Source organism: Bison bison, unplaced genomic scaffold, assembly GCF_000754665.1.
Source record: "Bison bison bison isolate TAMUID 2011002044 unplaced genomic scaffold, Bison_UMD1.0 scf7180017864499, whole genome shotgun sequence".
Lineage (NCBI taxonomy): Eukaryota > Metazoa > Chordata > Mammalia > Artiodactyla > Bovidae > Bison > Bison bison.
The window spans coordinates 5,787,027-5,809,587 of record NW_011495058.1 but is presented as its reverse complement, the minus strand read 5'-3'; the positions used below and the strand labels follow the sequence as shown (position 1 = coordinate 5,809,587).

Genomic DNA, 22,561 nt, shown 5'->3' with positions numbered 1-22,561 from the left:
TGATGGGAGTGGCTTTCGACCGAGAAACATGGCGCCCACCATGCTGGTGCTGCTTGTTCCGCCGTTGCCCGTAGCCCGAGGACTTCTCCGGAACTGTTGGAAGCAGCTGCAGGGGAAACTTCTGCAGAGCCGACCAGGTTTTTCCAGTCCTCCATGGGGTACGTAAAGAAGGCCTCCGTGGAGAAGGGTTTGGACTGGGGACCCCAGGCAGCGTGGTGAATTCTACTTGTATTTAGCCTACTCCGGTGTTCTGATGTTTGGCAGCGTGTAGGGGTCGTTGTCCGGACACTCATTTACTTAAGAACAAAGACAGCAGTTTTTGCTCCCCAGTCCCCTGTAAAAAGGAAAAGAAGCGTCCTCTGACTGTCCCATCCCTACAGAGAATGTAACCGAAGTGCATTTACTTAGCATCAAGGGACACCGCTCTCTAGATCTTCTTCCCTTTTCTTTCCTGTCCAGTCCACCACCTAAAGCAGTTTGCCTTCTGTAGCATTTGAGCTGTATCAGTTGACTCTTGATCCTCTATTTCCCCTGAGAACTAATTTTAAATGGAAATATCTTGGGTGTTAAAATTGTCATTGCTTTGACATTTACATTCTACTCGATTTCGAAGTTATCCCGAACATAATAATGATAATACTCAGGAGAGCCCACTAAATGTCAAGTGAAGTGAAGTGAAGTCGCTCAGTCGTATCCGACTCTTTGCGACCCCATGGACCTGCGTCCATGATATTTTCCAGACAAGAATACTGGAGTGGTTGCCATTTCCTTCTCCAGGGGATCTTCCCGACTCAGGGATCGAACCTGGGTCTCCCGCATTGTAGGCAGACGCTTTTACCGTCTCAGCCACCAGAAATGTCCCACTGAATATCAAAGTCAAAATATATTTCGTAAGATAATCTCCACTACTATCCCTTTAGGTGTCTCCACTTTTCAACTGAAGAACTAGACTCAGAAAGGCCCCAAGGTCACACAGACCTTCCAGAGCCTGTGCTGTTAACCACTGATCTGTGCTTAGCAATACTTTCAGATATATTGAAAAGGAGTATCAGTTGTTAAGTGTTAAACAGCGTTGTATATTTTTAAGAGTTCCTAAAATCAAAAGAAATATTACAGGCCTGAGGAATATAGCAAGGAGAGGGTAAAGAAATCTTTTTTTTAGTTTTATTTTTAATTGAAGGATAATTACTTTACAATACTGTGTTGGTTTCTGCCATGCATCAACATGAATTGGCCATACATACACACATGGTATACATAAGCATAGCCATAGGTATACATATGTCCCCTCCCTCTTGAACTTCCCTCCCACCTCGCACTAATTTTTATAAACAGTTTAGAAAAACAAAAGTGAAACGTTGGTAGTCACAAGAGTAAATTAGTATCCTAGGAAGAGTGATGAGTTAGTTCTTTTCCTTAGGGAACAAGACTAAATATAACGAGAACTAAGTGTCTTAAAGGGCCTATCAGGTTATATGACTGAGGAGCTAACTCAATTTGAATATAGTAAAAAAAAAAAAAGACAATCAGCATTTATATCTGTGCTGGTAGGAAGTGGATTTTGAAAGCCTCAAGCTTAAGATTTACTTGTAACTAGGTACTGCCCATCAAGTAGAATGTGGACAATTGAGTGAATTTTTTTTTTTTTTTTTTGCCTTGGTTTGTTTAAATTTGGTGCCTCTCACATTTTTATTCATGTTTACTACTAAACCCCTGAGTTCTGTATTTTAAGATGAGAAACTTCTGGTAGAATTTCACTGATTCATTTAAGCAAGTGCCATTAAGAAATATTCTGTTCTAAAATTATTTCAGGTATGAACTTTAAGTATATTTTAATAGCTACTAAGGTTTCCTGTTAAATGTCTATTGAATGTAATGTTTTAAGTTACATAGGCCTGCTGATACATTACTTTTGATTGTTAAAGAGAATGATACTTGGAAACGGTGATTGTTAAAGAGAATGATACTTGGAAACGGTCATTTCAGAGCTAGAAACCATTCTGTATCTCCATGGTTTATTTTGTAGGACCAGCGTTAGCGGTCCAAGGTCCAGCTATATTTTCAGAACCAACAAATGATACCAGTGGAAGTACGGAGACGTCCAGCCTTTTGGATAGTATATTTTGGATGGCAGCTCCTAAAAACAGGCGCAGCATTGAAGTGAACCGGTGTAGGAGAAGAAACCCTCATAAGCTTATTAAAGTTAAGGTAATATGGTGATTTTTGTGGGCTTACTTTTTCTCATGTCCACCACTGCATAATCTCTTGATATTGTTCATATAATCTATGAGTAAGTTATTTTTAGATCCTATATGTCTACCTTTCCCTGGTCTAAATAAATACAATATTCTTGTTATATATGTATGCATCTACTGTTCTGTAGGCTAAATACTCAGAACACAGTCAAGGAGGGAGTTCAGAGTCTGGACAGAGGACTGGGTTATAAAGAGTCTATGACGTTTGTATTGTGAGCTGTGCCAGTCCTGAGCTGTGTGATTTTGAACTATATGTAAATAAATATTTTAACTATTGCAGAGCCTGAAATTAAAGTCAGAAGCAGTAGATCTATTTGATACGGGGTTTTATTAACCCTGACAGATTTATTCTCTTCTTTTCCTGAGTCCAATGAGATACTGAAGTAAAATCCTTAGATAAGTAGTAAAAATAGCTAATAAGTACCTATGATATATCTAAGTGCTTTACATGAATTATATTTTCAGAACAGCTCTCTGAAGTAAATATTGTTTTGCTCAGTTTTAGGATGAAGAAACTGAGACAAAAAGAATTCACTTATGATCCCAAACTTAAGTGGTAGAACCAGCATTTGAGCCCTGGTAGTGTCCTATTGAAGTCCTGTTCTCTTGAAACTTTTTTTGTGTATGTTCCTATCCTTCCTAAGTCACTTTAGTTGTGTCTGACTCTGTGCGACCCCATAGACGGCAGCCCACCAGGCTCCGCTGTCCCTGGGATTCTCCAGGCAAGAACACTGGAGTGGGTTGCCATTTCCTTCTCCAGTGCATGAAAGTGAAAAGTCAAAGTGAAGTCGCTCAGTCGTGTCCAACCCTCAGCGACCCCATGGACTGCAGCCTACCAGGCTCTTCCGTCCATGGGATTTTCCAAGCAAGAGTACTGGAGTGGGGTGCCACTGCTTTCTCGGTTCCTATCCTTGGACAATTCTAAATCTCAGTGCTCCTTCTCCGTCTCTCCACACACCAGCACCCACCCACCATCTCCCTTGGGTACACTTTCTTCATTGATCTAGTAACAAAAACTGTAGTGTTTATTATCTTTGATTTATTAATTTATGGTTTTAACAGCCATGATTTGAGTTCATGTTTATTCCATGGCGTTCCCCAGGGCAGTGCAGGTGGAACTCAAGGACAGAAAATTGACTTCCATAAGCCTCCACATTCAGTATTAAAACAGACCCTTAGAACATAAGCTCAAAAGTATTACTGAGTCAGGGTTGGGACCACAGTTAAAATGTGGAACTGTAAAATACTTAATTAATTTAGACAGTTTTCTGTTAATATATAATTTGTTATGCTGAGGGCTTTGTTAGGAAAAGAGCACTTACTGACCATGAGTATTTTTTCAATTCCTCGAGTTGAATGTACAATCCAGTTTTCCACGTATTGGAGTAAGATGAGAAGTCGGTGGGTCAAATGATTTTCAAGGTTCTTTGTTTCTTTTAGGGTTTTCCTGGTAGCTTAGAAAGACTCTGCCTGCAATGCTGGAGACCCAGGTTTGATCTTCCCTGGGTTGGGAAGATCCCCTGGAGAAGGGAATGGCAACCCACTCCAGTATTTTTGCCTGGAAAACCCCACGGGCAGAGGAGCCTGGCAAGCTACAGTCCATGGCATCACAAAGGGTTGGCCATGACTGAGAGACTAACACTTGTTTCTTGTAGAAAATGAAGTTCTTGTTGTCATCTGCCTCGTAAATGTTTGTATGTTAGTCTTCAGACATGTTTAGAGTTTCTTTGATGTTCCTGTTTACTATTTGTCTTTATATTTCAAATCTACCTTTAGAACCCATTGAAAGGACTTCTTTAGAGGTTAGAATTGTCTTATTAAAATTGGATAGATGTATAAAAACTCATTAAAATACCCTCAAATTGTAATATATCAAGAGTTTTACATTAAGAAATAATCAGTGTTCATTTATAGGAAGAAAAATCACACCCCATACCAATTATACATCATAAGGAATTTGAATTGCACTGTGATGATCAGGGGAAGCCCACTTGTAAAGTGTTTGTCATCTTGTTCTTCCCAGGATTGATTGAAAGGAAGAGTGAATTCCCTTTGCCTTGGGCTCTTAGTTAAGATGCTGGCCGTGTGGATCACCCATGGGCTCCTTACCAGATGTTTAGTTTTTGAGGCTGGGGGAATGGAGTACCATTTCACATAGTAAGACTGCTGTATTTAAGTAAAAATGTACCAGATTCAAAGTTGGTAAACCTGGATTCTACTTCCAGTTTTCCTGGAATTCAAATTGATTAATTCAAATCAATATGTGTCCTTAGTTTCCTGATTAAAATGAGGTTGAACTGGGTACTCTGTGACCTTGTGCAAGATGAACATTTCCAAAGAAGTTTAAATATAAGCCTCATCCTTGATGATGTGTGCATTTTGTTGCCTCTCATTAAATTTTCTTTCTTTCTTTTTAAAGAACAATATAGACTTTTGTCCTGAGTGTGGTCACCTGAAACAGAAACATGTCCTCTGTGGCTATTGCTATGAGAAGGTGCGCAAGGAAACGGCAGAAATCAGAAGACAGATAGGGAAGCAAGAGGGGGGCCCTTTCAAGGCTCCTACTGTGGAGACTGTGGTGCTGTACTCGGGGGAGACACCCTCTGAGCACGATCAAGGCAAGAGGATCATTGAGCGAGAGAGGAAGCGGCCATCCTGGTTCACCCAGAATTGACATCAAACATGTTTCAAGAAGATAGCTTCACATAAGACCTTTCTCCTGAAAAAGGAATATTCTTTGCTTTTACATTGGTTGTGTGCTTATTTTTAAATCATTGATGTAGCTTCAAACATCCTTTATAAGCAGTTAGTTTTTTGCAGGTAATTTGCATCAGGAGTAAAGTCTAAATGTTTCTGCAAAGGCTCAGTGGATTTCTGTCTGTTTCTATTATACAGTGACGTTTCAGTAAAGATAACATTTTCAGGTCAGAGAGATAAAACATAATTTAAAATTCATAGCCAAAATTAGGAGTCTGGGTTCTAATTTTATTTATTTGCGACTGGTTTTTCTTACTCAAAAATACTTACATGTATGTTTTTATTTAAGTAACACCTGAAAATAGGTTATGTAAATTCTCAGTATCATTTTTTTAAGATGGTAGATGTAGCAGTAAGAAAAACGTTGTTCTGTTTCTTGTTTTTCTTTTGTCTTAGCAAATTAAAATTGCCTTTGTATGGCACTTTGTATGAGATATAGTATGTTGCTTTTTTTAGATGGAACAGTTCTTGACATTTTACATTAAATCACGATAATATTCAGAATTCATTAGATGTTCATGAGATCTGTAATGAATAGTTTTGGGAGAGAGATTTTTTAAAGGAGATGTAAGTGAATTCAGTAGCACACAGAAAATGTGCTGAAGGGGTTGCCCTTGCATTTTCCTTCTAATATGACCTTTTAGTTTATTTCACATTTCATCATATTTATCTCTATAACAATGGCTTTTTTAGCAATGCAATTCCCATTTCCCGCTCCTTCCCCCATTTCTGTGTCTACTCTGAGTCCAGAGTTTGGTGTTTTCTGCCTCATGAAAAAAAAAAATAATAGAAGTGAAATTGCCTATTAAAACACAAAGTAAAAAAATTATAGTTGAATGAAAAATCAGTAGGCAAAATAAGATAAAGCCCAGAGATATATTTAAAACAAAATGCATGCTGCAGTGTTCTGAATACTTATAAGAATTAGGCAGTGAATTCAACACTGAACTTGCTTTTGCTTGAAAAGGACATCCATACATGAGTCTGCACAAGTTGACACATGATCCAGAAGTGCACCTCTACCCTGGTATTGCAGACAAACGCCTGAGGTACATTTTGCCCCTGAAACGTCATGAGGATTCTGTGATCCATGTTAACATGGTAACATCTACGTTAACATTCCTAAAAGTAAAATGACCAATTTCATGCAGTACAGTATAGACCAAAGATACAGTATTAGAGTGTGATTCAGTGAGAGCAAATCCTTAAATCTTCCAAAATACTGGAATCGCAGTAATTAGCTCTTTGAAGACTTAGCTGCACCTTCGTGTATTTAAAAAAAAAAAAAAATCTGAAGGAATTGGTTGAAGAAGGACTTATTCCGGCAGTCCTCTGCAGATGATGATTTTTCCCTCTGACAAGCCTTAGAAGTGCCTAGTGTCAAACTTCAGGTATATATCTACTTGAGGTAGAATCATGATTCATGGTGGTTTAGTCACTCAGTCATGTCCGACTTTTTGTGACCCTGTGGACTGTAGCCTCCAGGGTCCTCTGTTCATGGGATTTTTCCAGGCAAGAATACTGGATGGAGTGGGTTGCCATTTTCTCCTCCAGGGCATCTTCTCCACCCAGGGATCGAACCTGAGTCTCCTGCATTGCAGGCAGTTTCTTTATCAATTGATCTGCCAGGAAAGCCCACATGATTCATGGAGGCTAAGGCTAATGAGGTACACACCTGAATCTTCTGCTACCTACTCAGCATCTCAGTTGACTATCAGGCTGCAAAGTATGTCTGGATACACATTTTCCGTAGATGTGGCAGAAGGCTACAGAGCTGAACCTAGTGAGAACATGTGGTCAGGGCCACTTTTCTGTTTGCTATTCATGGAAGATGAGGATTACTAAATGCATCCCCAAATTAGCAAAACCAGATACCTAGTTCATGTCAGAAAACCATGACATAAAGGTGAGTGCCTATCACTTTTTGAAGAGGTTATCCCACAAAGTTATCTTTATAATAGATTATATCAATTTATACCTCCAGTTTTTTACTATCAGAAACAAAAATCATGAGTTTGTGTAAAAGATTTGTTCATGTTTTGAGCACTAGCAATGACTGTCATCGCTACTTGCCCCTTTCATCGAGATGAGACATTTTACTTCTGGAGGAAGGGATTGTGAGGAGGTAATGTCCTCTCTGAGCTTGGTGGCACTCGCCTCCATCTTCCTATTTTTTTTTTTAACTAGTTCCTAGCAGATAGCCAAGTTCTGAAAACCTAAGCATCTGACTTCATTGCATCTCCCTGCCAGAGTCCTTTGAGCCCTAAGCATCTTTTTCCTAAGCTGTTAACAATGAACTTGCAATTACTAGTTTGCAGTCTTCTCATATTTCTCATACATCTTAATAGTTTTTAAATTACAGAAATAATACTATAATTAGTGAAACAACGCAAAGTATATAACAAGAAGTTAAGAATCATTTCTCTACCACTGTAGAGTATATGCTTCTAAATGCCACACTGCCAAGAGGTGGTTTCTGAAAACAGTTTTGATCGTATCACTCCCTGATAAAAACCAGGCTCCTAATGAAACCCTGTCTGGTATCCTCGTGATATGTCCCAGTCTTTGTGCCTACACAAAGCATGGTATGTGTGTACACATAGCGTGGTACACACCCCGCCCTCAGGTGGTTGAAGTCATAACCACATTGAGCAGAGCACGCATGCATCTTAGCATGCGTCACTCCTCCCACTGTCCACTTTTGGCTCCACTCTGTGGTACACCACTGAGTCTCCCTCCCAGGCCCCATTTCTGATCCACCCGCTTTCCCCAACCTATAAAGAGAAAACAACTCCCCAGGTCCCCATCCTTCAGGCTCTCATACACTGTAGTGGCTTTAAACAGCGACTCTGTCTTGACGCCTGCCAATTTGGTATTTCTTGCATGGACCTCTCCCCTGAACTCCAGATTCTTATTCAACTGTGAATTTGGCCTTCCAGTCAAATGTCTATCAGATGTCTTAACCCAGTGTCTTCACTCAGAATCTCTTCTCAGTAGGGTCCTACTGTTCCTCAGTCTTCTCCATCTCAGTTGATGCCAACTCTATAGTCCAAATTGTTCAGTCATCCTTGACTCCTGAAGTCCCTCTTTCTGTGTGTGTCTCTCTGTCTCTCATAGCCAATCTATGAGCACAAATCCCACAAGTTCTACATTTAAAATAAACTTAGATTCTGATCATTCATCACCACCTGCACCTGTGCCATCATCTTGCCTAGAAAACCAAAGTACCACACTAAAAGGTCTCCCTGCCACCACCTTGGTCTCTTATAGTCCATTCCCAATGCAGCGCCCAGAATCCTTTCAAAGCACATCAAGTCATGTACCTTCTCTCTTCAAATTCCTTTACTTAAAACCTTAATTCACTTCACCCTCTCCCTCCCCTCCCTCCATGTCCATAGGTCTGTTCTCTATGTCTGCTTCTCCATTACTGCCCTGAAAATAAATTCATCACTACCGTCTTTCTGGATTCCATATATATGCATCAGTAAACAATATTTACATTTCTCTTTCTGACTTACTTCACTCTGTATAATAGGCTCTTGCTTTGTCCACCTGATTAGAACTGACTCAAATGCATTCCTTTTTATGGCTGAGCAGCATCCCATTGTATACCTATGGCTGATTCTTCTTAGTGTATGACAGAAAACCACAAAATAATGTAAACCAAATATCCTTCAATTAAAAAAGTGGCAAAAAAAACCTTAACTCAGCTGAAATGTGTAGGTACATACATGAGGATTTTTGCCTTATGTTGATACACACATATGTATATATACATATTCCTTGTGAGTTTTGGTAAAATCAAAAATATTTCAGGTTTACTACAGAATGACCTCTAAAGTTTTGATTAATCTTTTAAATATATGAATGACTTTTTCATAATTTGTGTGGTGTGACTTTTAAGATTTCCTGTTAAAGAAGTACAAAGAGTAGGGGTCTTTCATACATCCCTGGCATGGGGATCACTTCAACACTCCCCTCAGAGAACTAATTCTTACCCCTACCCTGGCCTCCCATATCCAGTTGTTATGTTTTAGAGACAGGAATAGTCCCTCAGTATTTCCAAATCTGTGTTTTGGGACTCTACTGTCTATGATTAGCGTTTCTTTTCCTGGCACACATACCAAAATAGATGCTCTGTCTTTAGCTGCAGCTGGTAAGAAGCAATGTCATCCCGTGGCCTATATCGGTGCCTAGCATCTTAATTTGTGCCTCTTGGAATAGAACGCTGTCTCTTCCCTGGCCTGGCTTCACTCATCTCGACAGCAGAGGGCAGCCGAGAGCACGTTCCTGGTGCTTTAGGGGCTAACCAGCCCACTTTTCCCCCGGCGACTTTTACTGCTTTGGAAACACTTTCCATGGTCGTGCCTCTTCCGTCACCCAGCTCCTGCTCCTCTGCTGTCCTGCTGACGTCCTGTGCCTTCCTCTTCGCCACGTTAGGGAAGTCGCTAGTGTTAAGGATGCTATTTGAAGCAAGGACGGGAGGAAAGCTAGAAGGACAACGTGTTCTGTTACTTACTCTCAGAAGCCAGCAATTCGGGATTTACCGGGCATCCCGAGCCGCCTCGCTAGGGTGCAGCAGGTCAACTGTACTGACATCTCCAGTTAAATAAAAATCCCTAGGGTCCAGCAATGCTGAGAACCTGTCGTCTGTTGCTAGGAAAGCCGTCCGCATGTGGAGAGCAGACAGGATTTCTGCAGAGGGACAGGGCTTTCTGCAACGTTGAACCCAGGTGCTGGCTTCTTCCGCTGCCCTGAGCTTCAGCGACGCTCTTCCGTAGGGGCTCCCCTCCACCCTCTTTCCTTACCCCACACCCTTGCAGTGCATCTTCTTGATCAAATTCTTTCCAAGAGCTTTCTGCAGGATAAAAGCTCAGAACGCCACTACTTTGTAACTGTTTCTCCAACGTTCTCCAATATTAGCATCTCAGTGGCTAAAAAGAAGTACCATTGCCCTAATCCTGTAATTCTTAACCAGGGCCGATTCCCTCCTCGACCCCTGGAACGGAAAACGTCTAGGTGACATTTTTGGTTGTCATCACTTGGAATGGGGGAGGAGGAAAGCTACTGGTTTCTAGTGAGTAGACAGGGATGTCACTAAACAAGTCCCCATCAAACTCAATAAAACTAATTTTGTTTTGAATAAAATATGTAAGAAGAAAATAGTTTTCTAGAAGTTTCACTTCCATTTGATCTTTTCCATACTTTAAACTCTCATGATGACCCTCAGGTCTAAGCTTTCAGTCTAATTTTACTATTGATCACCAGACCTACATATCCAAATAACACCAGGGATTTCCATCAGGATGTTACCTCCCAGTCTAACAACTTCCAAATCTTTCCCTCACAATTTGTTTCTCTGGTAACCTAGCTTGGATCATTTTTTCATCAAACGTCTATCATGTCTCTTATTTCTTTCCAACTATAGCATACTTCTGCTTGGCTGATTGACATTTCCAGATTAGCTCACAGAAGGCTATTGATCACCCCTCTAACCCATCCCCATCAGCCAAACATGTACTTGACCCAAACTTTCCCATCTTGATAAAAGTCATTGTCTCGTGTAAAGTTGTTCAAGCAAAACCCTAGTCATTCTTGATTTTTCTCTTCCCTTTTCATCAGACACACAATTCAAAAGCAACTCTTCTTGATTTTACCCCTAGGACGTATCTGAGACCTGGGGCAAATGGTTTGGAGCCAAAGGCAGGGATGCAGAGAATGATTATGGAGGGGCAAGAATGGGTCTGGGGAGACAGGCCAAGGGACTCTGGCAGTAATCTAGGTCAGACATGATACAGCACAGGCCAGAATGGTGGCAGTGGACATAGAACAAGGGGAAGTTGAGATATATTTCAGAATCTTGGACTTAGTGATTACAGATCAAGGATGATTCCCAAGTTTCCGCAGCACAGGAAATGGGATCAAGGAAGCATATGTGAGGTGAGGGCAGGTTATGGGGGAAACTGAAGATACACTTTTTTGACATTTTATTTGGTATACTATTGGATATCCAAGCTGAGATAGAAAGGCAGCTAATGGACATGTGAGTGTGTAAATTCAGAAATAGCAAATGGAATTTTGGGGGCAGGATCTCAGTTCCCCAACCAAGGACTGAACCCAGGCCACGGCAGTGAAAGCCCAGAATCCTAAGCACTAGGCTACCAGGGAACTCCCCCAGATGGGATGTTTCTAAAGCCATGGAAATGAATGAGATTACCGAGGGCAAGTACTCAAGAGAGAGAAAGAGCCATAAACTGAGGACTTGCTGCCCTGCCACAGATCCCAAGAGAGGAGAGCATGTCAGGAAGAGGGAGCCAGCCGTTCAGTCAAATGTGTCTGAATGAAGATCGAAAAGAGCCCAACGACTGCAGCAAATGGAATTGGTTTGTGACATGACAAAAGTGATTTCATTTGTGTGTTGGTGGCAGAAGCCAGATTGGAGTGGGCTGAAGAGTAGGTGAACTGAGGAGGCGGAAGCAGCATTCCTAGACAGTTCTTTCAAAAAGTCGTCCTCTGCAGAGGAGTGCAGAAGTGAGACGATCACTAGAAGAGGGTAGGAGATGGAGGGGCCAATGTGTGTGTGTGTGTGTTGCAAACTGAGAGAGCAAATATGTATTTATGCTTATGAGAATTATCCAGTAAAAGAGACTGTTGGCAAAATGATGGAGAGAAGACAGCCATCCATTCAAACAGATAGAGAGGGATATCTTTAGTGAAGCGAGAGGACAGGTCCAAGGCTCACTTTTTTTAGAAGAGGGATGCATCCTCTAACCTAGCATCTGAAGGTTAAACCAGGAGGATGACCTGGGACAAGACTGTGCAAACTTCATACCAAGGAAATGGTTTTGCTCATTAAAAGTAATGAGTAGAACTATATACAAAATAAATAATCAACAAGGACCTACTGTATAGCACAGGGAACTCTGTTCAATATTTTGCAATAACCTATATGGGAAAAGAATCTGAAAAAGAACAGATATATGTGTATAACTGAATCACTTTGCTGTATACCTGAAACTAACACAACATTGTAAATCAACTGTACACCAATATAAAATTTTTAAAAAATGAGTAGAGAGTAGTTGTAGTATTTATGGGGAGGAACTTAAAATTGGTTTTGAAAAAGACACGATTTCAGCCTAACTCTTTTGAATCCCCAGGCTATTAGCCAAATGTGTGATAACTTTCCTTTGGTTTTATTTTTATGCTTACAACCTTATCCCATGTTGTCAGGTTAACAAAAATAATTCTATGATTTTATTTTTTTTTTTTTGAAGCAAAGGGAGTTGGTGATGGACAGGGAGGCCTGGCGTACTGCAGTCCATGGGGTCGCAAAGAGTCAGACACAACTGAGAGACTGAACCAAACGGAAAGCTTCAATCCATCTGGAATTAATTTTTAAAATGTATTTGTTTATATTTGGTGACTTGAGTCTTCGTCACTACATGTGGGCTTTCTCTAGTTGCGGTGAGCGGGGACTACTCTCCGTTTCAGTGCACATGCTTCTCGTTGCGGTGGCTTCCTTTGTTGCAGAGCCCAGGCTCTAGGCACACAGGTTTCAGGAGCTGCAACACCTGGGCTCAGTTGTTGGAGGTTGTTGTTCCTAGAGCTCGTGAGCTCCAGTAATTGTGATGCATGAATTTTAAGTTGCCTGAGGCATGTGGAATCCTCCCAGACCAGGGATCAAACCCATGTCCCCTGCATTGGTAGGCAGATTCTTACCCACTGTACCACTAAGGAAGTTCTGGAATTAATTTTGGTATGTGATATACGGACAGAATCTAACATGATTCTGTTTTTACCCTCAGGTGCATCACTGATTTCATCTTTAGAGAAATGTCTATTCGACTCCTTAGTCCATTTTGAATCAAATTGTTTGATTTTATTGTTGTTGAATTGTGGGGGTTCTTTATATATTCTGGATATTAACCCCTTATAAAATATATGGTTGGCAGATATTTTCTCATGGGTTGCCTTTTCATTTTATGGATGGCATCCTTTAATGCACAAAGGATTAATACTGTTCAATGTTTACACACTTTTCCACTGTAAATTCTTCCATATGCTAGGATCTGTCTCAGGCTATTCCTTCCCATTTCTGTTCTTGAACCAGGACAATGACATTTTAATTACTGCCACATTATAATGCATTTTACAGTGTGGTAAAGGAGGTATCTCCTCTTTACTCTTCTTTGTTAAAAAAAAAAAAAATAGCTCTGTATTTTCCAGAGTGGACTTTATAATCATCTGGGCAAGTGTTATATTCATTAGGATTTTGCTTAGGACAATATTAACTCTAAAATTTAATGAATTTGACATATTTACTCTTTCTACATAGCAACATTAGCATTTTTCTCTATTTATTTCATCTTATTTCCTACCTCTAATTAAGGTTATCTGGTTTTCCTCAGACAGATCCCATGCACTCATTGCAAGGATCAGTGCCCTTGACCCAAAGCATTGGCAGCAAAGAGGAGATTGTATCCTTTTACTTAGATGGTGAGACCTCCACCTCCATCAGACACGTCCATTTACTAAAGTAGCTGGAGAAGCCACAAGAAATCTGAGAAGCCTAATTCACTTTCATACTTTTCTGGAATAAGCCTAGAAGTCTGGGTCTCTGACTCTGCCCTCAGGACAGCCCCATCCACAATTTTCCTTTTCCCATTTTCCTGCCATTAGACTTAGATGAAGCAAGTAATTCCTTTTGGTCTGATATATTGATGATTTAATGTTATGCGTCATGTGCCATTGCAGAGGCTTAATGGTTATTTCTGCTGATACAATCTTCTAGAATATGAAGGCCAGGGACATCTAAGTGTATACTTTGAGCTAACCTAGGATGTGGTTTATAGGAGATAAAAATGAGCACTAGGAAAGATAAATTCTCAAAGCCTTTTAAAAAATATTATTTTCAGTTAACTCTATCATTCAGAAACCATATTAGTCTTTAGGGACTTCCCTGACCATCCAGTGGTTAAGACTTCACCTTCCAATGCAGGGGGTACAGGTTCCATCCCTGGTTGGGGAGCTAAGATCTCACATGCCTTAAGGCCAAAAACCCCCAACACATAAAACAGAATCAATATTGTAACAAATTCAATAAAGACTTTAAAAATAATATAATGAAATTTAAAAGATAAAGTGCCTTAAAAAAATACAAAAACAGTATTAATCTTTATATTAAAATCAAAAGCATTTTCAATATGTTGGTGAACATTTACTAAATATATATTATATGTCAGGCATTTTGCATATGTTATAAATAATCTTTAAAATAACATTGAAGAACAAATATTAATTACCACAGCTATGGCCTATTGAGTGTGTACAACACATGAGGCCCAGTGCTGAATGTTTCACATAGATTATTGTATTTTTATATAGTATATATTGTTGTAAAATTCTGATTTTTTTCCTGTGGTATTTCTTGTATCCAATCCAGAAAGCCAGATATTTTAATTTTTCAAAGATGGAAAAACAAAAAGGAACCAAAAAAAGCTTTTAAAAATCCTGGCCTTTAAGGGAGAAAGCAGAGAATAAAGTCTTGGGGGAGGCACATGTTAGTAAATAGGACTCCTTGCCCCAAGCACTTGCTCAATGTCCTGAGCCAGAGAGTAGGAGACAGTTCCCTGGGCCTTGCCTGTCCCACCCAGTCCCCAGTCACACTCTACCCTTGGAGGAGGGCTAGAGTCTTATTCTTTGGGTGCACCCTCAGGGAGGCAGAAAGACTCCAGAGAAGAAGGGGCTGCATGGTATTTTTAGGCAGATGGGCCTTTTGCTGTATCATGGAGACATGAAAAACTACAGAATGTCTGGTCCTGACAAGTCTTGCTTACAGGAGCCAAGGATGCTCCAGGTCGGGCCAGACAGGATGATGGCTTCTCAGTGGACACCAAAAACCCATATCTGCCCTGTCTCCTGTCTCTTTTCACCAGGTAAATCCTCCAAAATCTAAAGGGAAAAAAGGAAAGGCATCCTTGAGAAAGGTAGGGTGCTGCATATGGTGTATGGTGGGAGCGAGTGGGACTGTGACCCCTGAATTGGCAGCTGGGTCGGTCCCCTGATGGAATGCAGCCTCACTCTGTGAGGTAGACTCGGGTGCAGAAGCAATCCTGCCTGATGTCATACAGGGAAGGACTACAATTTGAGCCTAAACTGATTCTAAATCTGAAATTCTAGGGGTTTATTTGCAGCAACATGGATGCGACTAGAGATTATCAGACCTAGTGAAGTAAGTCAGAAAGAGAAAGACAAATGTCATACGAAATCACTTATATGTGGAATCTAAAATATGACACAAATGAATGTATCTATGAAACAGAAGCAGACTCTCAGACATAAAGAACAGACTTGTGTTTGCTCAGAGGGGAGGGCTGGGGGAGAGATGGAGTGGGAGCCTGGGATTAGCAGATGTAAGCTGTTATATATAGAATGGTTAAAAAACAAGGTCTTACTGTAGAGCACAGGAACTATATTCAATATCCTATGATAAACCATATGGAAAAATATAAAAAGAAGGTGTATATATATGTGTGTCTGTTTGTGTGGAACTGAATTACTTTGCTGTACAGTAGAAATTAACACAACATTGTAAATCAACTGCACTTCAAAAATAAAAAGAGAAAAAAGAGCAAAATCCTAGGGGCTTATCACTGTGATAGACCACCTTTGGGTTTACAGATGGTAAAAATGACACAGACTCACCTACAGCCTAGAGCTCACAGAGGGGAGCTGGGATCCAAGGTCGGCCTTGGCTCCTATTCCCTGAGCCTCACGGCCTCCACAGGGTGGCCATGTGCTCATCTTAAGGCCTCTCTTTTTAATTCTATGGAGTAAATGTTGGCCAGTCTCCCAGATGGCATATGGATATACATAGTAGAATAGATTATTTGAGCTTGAATAACTTAGTCCAATGGCTTCATTTGGAGCTCAGGAAATTTAAGCCTAGACTTAACCCAAGATCACAAAGCCAATGAATGTTAGATGAGAGTCTAGAACTGTTTACCTGGACCATAATGCCAGCCACACTTGACTCTTTAAATGTTCATTTTTTAAGAAATAACATAAATACCAAGCATCATCAAAAATGGAGATAATGAGACATTGTTATTGTAACTTCTGGAGGTAATGATACTTCTTTCTCCATGGTTATGATACCAGTTTATACAAACAGTAGCAATTACCAGACCTGGTGATTTCCTTGTAACACTAGAGTTACCATGTTGAAGAGTGCAGATGTAGAGCATTTCCATCATTTCAGAAAGGCCCATGGGACAGCACTGCTCTACAGAAAATCAATCAAGGAGTTAAATGAAGTTGATGGAGTTCACTCTAAACACTATCAATCTCCAAATGTCCTTGGTTTCAAAATGGCGGGGTTAACACATCCTGCACTCACCTTTGTATGTTATACAGAGGACAATATTAGTTAAATGAATGGCAACTTAATTTACAATTCCCCAGGCTTGCATGTAAAGATCCATCTCACTGTGATATCACCATCACTGAATACATTTTTTCACAGATGTATTTCTATTTTATGATGCTCTCTTCAAAAGAAGCTATTTTTGGACTTATAAATTTTATCCTCTTTTGCTCTTTCAATTTATTAATTCAAGTTTTGCCCTTATTTTTCAGAAATATCCATTCATCTAAACCATAATAAAACTAGTCACATCCAAGTATGTTTTTCATCTGTTGTCTCAATCAAGGCTATGGTTTTTCCAGTGGTCATGTATGGATGTGAGAGTTGGACTGTAAAGAAAGCTGTTGCTGCTGCTAAGTCGCTTCAGTCGTGTCTGACTCTGTGCGACCCCATTGACGGCAGCCCACCAGGCTTCCCCGTCCCTGGGATTCTCCAGGCAAGAACACTGGAGTAGGCTGCCCTTTCCTTCTCCAATGCGTGAAAGTGAAGTTGCTCAGTCGTGTCCGACTCCTAGCGACCCCATGGACTGCAGCCTACCAGGCTCCTCCGTCCATGGGATTTGCCAGGCAAGAGTACTGGAATGGGTTGCCATTCCCTCTCTGAAAAGCTGAGTGCCGAAGAATTGATGCTTTTGAACTATGGTGTTGGAGAAGACTCTTGAGAGTCCTTTGGACTTCAGGGAGATCCAACCAGTTCATCCTAAAGGAGATCAGTCCTGGGTGTTCATTGGAAGGACTGATGCTGAAGCTGAAACTCCAGTACTTTGGCCACCTCATGCAAAGAGTTGACTCATTGGAAAAGACTCTGATGCTGGGAGGGATTGGGGGCAGGAGGAGAAGGGAACGACAGAGGATGAGATGGCTGGATGGCATCACCGACTCGATGGACATGAGTTTGGGTAAACTCCAGGAGTTGGTGATGGACAGGGAGGCCTGGCGTGCTGCAATTCATGGGGTCGCAAAAGAGTCAGACGTAACTGAGCTACTGAACTGAACTGAGGAGTAATGCATTAAAACTTTCCATAACAATTGAGTTTTTGAAGTTTTCTCCTTGTATTTTGAACATTAAAATTTCCTTGTGATGATATGTTATTTTTCACATGGTAAGAAATAATACAGAGAGATCATGAATATAGTTTAACTCAGTTCCCCCCAGTGGTAACATTTGTAAAACTGTAGTATAATATCACAACCAGAATATCAACAAACAATCCATGAATCTTACTCAGATTCTCCCAGTTTTACTTGTACTTGTGTATGTGACTGTGTATGTGTGTTTAGCTCTAAATAATTCTATCATAGTTAAGATACTGAACAAATCCATTACCACAAGGACCCCTCTCTTGATTTATATTTTTTCTGAGGAGTGCTTGAGTTCACATGCAACACTCTGGGGATATCTGGTTTGTGGGTTAAGGGGCAGGGGAATTCAGAAAGTGTATTTCTGAGGGGAAATAAAAGGATGTGGGTATAAGGGAAGAGAAAAAAGGAACTAAACTTCAGGCATAAACAAAGACTCAAGGTTAGCCTGATATTTTGTTGCTGTTGTTCAGTAGCTACATCCTATCCAACTCTTTTCAACCCATCTACTGTAGCACACTAGGCTTCCCTGTCCTTCACTGTCTCCCTGAGTTTGCTCAACCTCATGTCCATTAAGTCGGTGATGCTATCTAACCATCTCACCCTGTCACCCCCTTCTTCCCTTGCCCTCAATCTTCCCCAGAATCAGGGTCTTTTCCAAAGAGTTGGCCAAAGTATTAGAGCTTCAGTTTCAGCATCAGTCCTTCCAATGAATAATAGGGTTGATTTCCTTTAGGATTGACTGGTTTGATCTTCTTGCATTCCTAGGGACTCCCAAGAGTCTTCTCCAGCACCGCAACTGGAAAGCCTGATACATAGATGCCAAAAGAGGCTTGGTTCACGTTTTCAACATAACCTCAGTGCTAAACTTCATCTCTACCTACAGACCCAATAACCTTCTCTAAGCTAATATGTCCAAAAGACAACCCTTGATCTTTCTCCTCTGTCTGATCTTCTCTTCCTTCAGGCTTCCCTCTTTCAGTAAACACTAGCATTAATCATCTCCCATTCTTAGAGTTATCCTCTCCTACACATATCCAGTCTTTCAGCCAAATCTGTTGGCTTTACCTTCAAAGTACAGTATGAACCTGACCTTATCTGTAGCCCCTCCTCCACCCCCATCCCGGCTCATTATCCTTCATTGTCTTATTGTGATGACTCATAACTTGTTTCCTGCTTTCTGCTGTTACCTCTATATTTCATTCTTCTCTCAGTTGGAGCAATTCTTTTGAAAAAAGGTCAGATTATGTTTCCTTTGCTCAAAACCCTCCCTTGGCATCCACATCTTATCAGAATGAAATGTAAGTTGCTATTTTGGGCCTCAAGTCCATTCCCAAGTCTGTCTATCAGCCACCTACTCTTTCAACCACTTTCCCCTTTGCTCTCTGTGCTCCAGATTTTGCATTCAGATTTTGTCCTTTCTGTTCATCAAACATGCCCAACCCTGCTCAGTCCTGGGCTCCTTGACGTGCCCAGCTCCCTCTGCTTGGAAGGCTGCCTGTAGAGTGTATTCCTCAATTCATTCAGGCCTCTGTCCCAGGTCACCATCTAAGAGAGATTTTCCTGACTACTGGGACCTCAGCTCCCTTCTCTGCAGGAGCCCTTTGCCTAGTGTCATCCTAGTATTACAAACATGCTTTTCATTGGCCTGTTATCCTCCTGTTACTTGCTTGTTAGCCAATTGAAAGCCAGGATTTTGCCTATTATCTCTCTGTTGTTGCCCCTGGACCTCTCCTGGTATCTGCCACATAGAAGACAACTTAATGAACCTTGTTTGAATGGATGAATAAACGTCACTGTTCTATACCATGAACCATAGTAAATGTGAAATGATGTAAAAGAATGAAGCCTCACAATAGGTCTGCATACTAGCTATTTTTAAATTCTCTGATGGATGTTGGAAAAATGAAAATTTCTGGATGATCAGCTGAAGCTACTGAGTGCCACTCGTCACAACTCTTGTCATAATCAACTCATTGAAGTAGGGGAGGCACACTGTTTATCTAACTGAATGAGTGTAAACCAGGAAGGTGAGGACACAAATGTAAAGTTTGTGGGTTGAATTAACGTGGAAAAGTGTAGTATTAAGTAAACATAAGTGAGCAGTGACACACACTCTGCACTGACAGACCTATACACCGTTACAGGGCAAGAGGAATTTCGTCTCTTACAAAAGAGAGAAAAGAATGAAATGGAGAAGGCGAGATTGGCACTATTTAAATCTATGCCTTTATGTTTTATCTCCTAATTGTGACCCAAGGTTATAAATCAAAATAATAAAAACTGATAAATGCATTGCCTTAATATTCCCCCCAGGCAAGGTAAAGGCAGATGGAAGAAAGCATCGAAACAAAACCTCTCTGGCAGAGACTCCTCATTACTGTTCATTTTATTTCCTGGCATTCAAACACAAGAGTACAGTTTTTACTTGTCGTTGCAGAGGAGAGGGAGCCTGGGGTCAGATAATAACGGTGGAAGCCACAAGAGAGAAAGTTCCTTTTAGAGTGAGAAGTTAGAAGCGTTCTCAGTGACGCTGCAGATACTGTGCTCAGGTCCTTTGCTCAGGTCACAACCCAAATCTGGGCTCCACGCTCGGCTCTGAGACAGAAATAAATATTCCTAACAACTTTACTTTCAGAGGTTTAGATGAAAGGGGCAGAAATTAAACCAAAGTTGGAGGGAATTAATCTCTAGTTTACCTGATTTCTTGCTGAATATCTACCTCTTGAGGTTCTACAGTCAAAAAGGAAGGCATTCTAGAGACTTAGCTTCTCCCCCTTTCTTTATTAAAGTGATAGAGAAATTTTTTTTAAAAAAGAATAAGAATATATTCTCTACAGTATTTAAAAATGCACCTCTATCTCCAGAGATCTCCAGAGTGTGCTGGTAAGTTACATTTATCTCTCATGGGAAATAGGAGGCAAATGAGTAATACAAGTAATCTCTTAGAAGCCTTCAAAATAGGAAATTTGGGACTGCCCTGGAAGTCCAGTGGTTAAGATTCTGTGCTGCCACTGAACCCGTTGAACCCACAGGGGGCAAGTGTTCAGTCCTTGGTTGGGGAACTAAGATTCCACATGCGTGGCAAAAAAAAGAAAATTTAATCTTCTATGAAGTCAGAAATTTACTCCATAAAACTAACTTAAGAAAATAATTTCTGTCTTCAAAAGCCTCCAGAGCTTGCAATGAAGGGTAAAATCCACACCAGAGTTCTCCTTCCTTGTCCTGCCTTTGTTCCCTGAGTGAAGGTCATGATAAAGATGGAGTAAGATGAGAAGAGGCAAATGAAGAAGCTGGGGCTTGAATAATGCACACGCTGGAGCATTCCCATGGGAGCAAGTGGGAGTGAACTGTGGCTCCCAGGTCTCTAAACAGGGATCACTCATTCATGGCCAGCAGGCTGATGGTGCTTTGACAAGCAGGGCAGGGTGTGAACTCAATCCTGGCTCCTCCCTTTGCTTCTTAGTTCAGTGACCATGAGCCCTCAGTTTCCTTGTCTGTCAATTACATAACTTTTTTAAACATTTTTTTAATGGACCGTTTTTAAAGTCTTTATTGAATTTGCTACAATATTGCTTCTTTTTTTTATGTTTTTTTTTTTTTTTACCTTGAGGCAAGTGGGATCTTAGGTCCCTGACCAGAATCAAAAATGCACCCCCTGCTTTGGAAGGTGAAATCTTAACCATTGGAATAACAGGGATGTCCCTACATAAATTGTTAATTAAACAATGCATAAATGTACCTCCACTGGTACCTACTGTATAGCAGGTGGTCCTAAAATACCCATTTTCTTATCTCCTAATTACCTTTACTAAGAACAGGATGAAGGGCCCCGTACACTTGGCGAGGAGAATATACCCTCAATAGATCATAAAGCACATTACTAGTTGTGCCATAAAAAGACACTAATAGAGAGAATTAGAGGAGGAGACACTAGCCAGAGGGGTCAAAGGAGCCTTCCAAAAGTAGTTTTCCAGAAATCACCTTGAGGCCCCTGTGCCTGGTCTCCTATTCACATCTACTTGCCAAATTCCAAGTTCAGCTTTCTTTTATTTTTGGCCTCACCATGTGGCATGTAGAACTTCTCTGATCAGGAATCAAACCCATGCCTCTTGCATTAGAAGCACAGAGTCTTAACCACTGGACCACCAAGAAAGTCTTCCACTTTCATCTTGATCTGGCTCCACCTTTACTCCCCCAACCATTTCATTTATGGACTTTGGATTCTCTAACTTCCCCATTCTCTAACTTTTCCCAGGAGGCAGTTTCCTGCTCCCAGCCCCCGACCTGGGAGACCAGCCTCACTGTGGGCAAGCGGCTCACTTTTCCTCTTCTAACGGTTAGATCAAGGCAACTAGAAGTGCCAGGTTCAGCAGAACGAAACCTGGGCTTTCATTCCCATATCATGAATTTGCCTGTGTACTGGCTGCTGGGACCACATGGGTGTAAGCCCTGAAGTGTAAACGCCTTGGTAGGGATTTGAATGATTTTTATTTCCAAAACTAAATCTTAAAACTGTGATTTAACATCATCCTTGTCCTCTAAGTGCTTCTGATTTTAGAAAGACATTCTATTATCATCTGATACTATTAACTGAGGCATGAGCTTGCCTTCATCAGAGGCAGAAAAATGTCTTAGGAAGGAAACAAGATCGTTACAACTCAAACATGCAAAACTGTATCAAATCAGCAATCTTTCAACTATTTCAATTTTAAATATTTTCACTACCTGTTGTTAATGAGTCTGACTCTTTGTGACCCTGTGATGGCAACACCACGCCAATCTTCCCTGTCCTTCACTATCTCTTGGAGTTTGCTCAAACTCAAAACCTCCAAGGAAGATAAAGAAATAGAGAGTAACCTTGTCTTGAGAAGAAATTGCTGCTCAGCTTTAGATGTGGTAGAGTAGAAAGAAAAAACTGCCTGACTGATAAAAAAGAATGAAATTTTGCCATTGCAACAGCATGGATGGACTTGGATGGTATCACGCTTAGTGAAATAAGTCAGGCAGAGAAAGACAAATACTGTATGATTATACTTATA

The 22,561-nt window shown here is 40.7% G+C and overlaps 1 protein-coding gene across 1 annotated transcript; it reads left to right on the top strand.

The window, feature by feature from the left end:
- Positions 1-4: 4 nt before the first annotated feature.
- On the top strand, positions 5-5,446 carry MRPL32 (mitochondrial ribosomal protein L32). Its single transcript, XM_010829073.1, has 3 exons — positions 5-158; positions 2,027-2,208; positions 4,675-5,446. Exons 1-3 carry the CDS (start codon positions 29-31, stop codon positions 4,927-4,929), a joined length of 567 nt encoding a protein of 188 aa, XP_010827375.1. The 5' UTR covers positions 5-28; the 3' UTR covers positions 4,930-5,446.
- Positions 5,447-22,561: the final 17,115 nt, after the last annotated feature.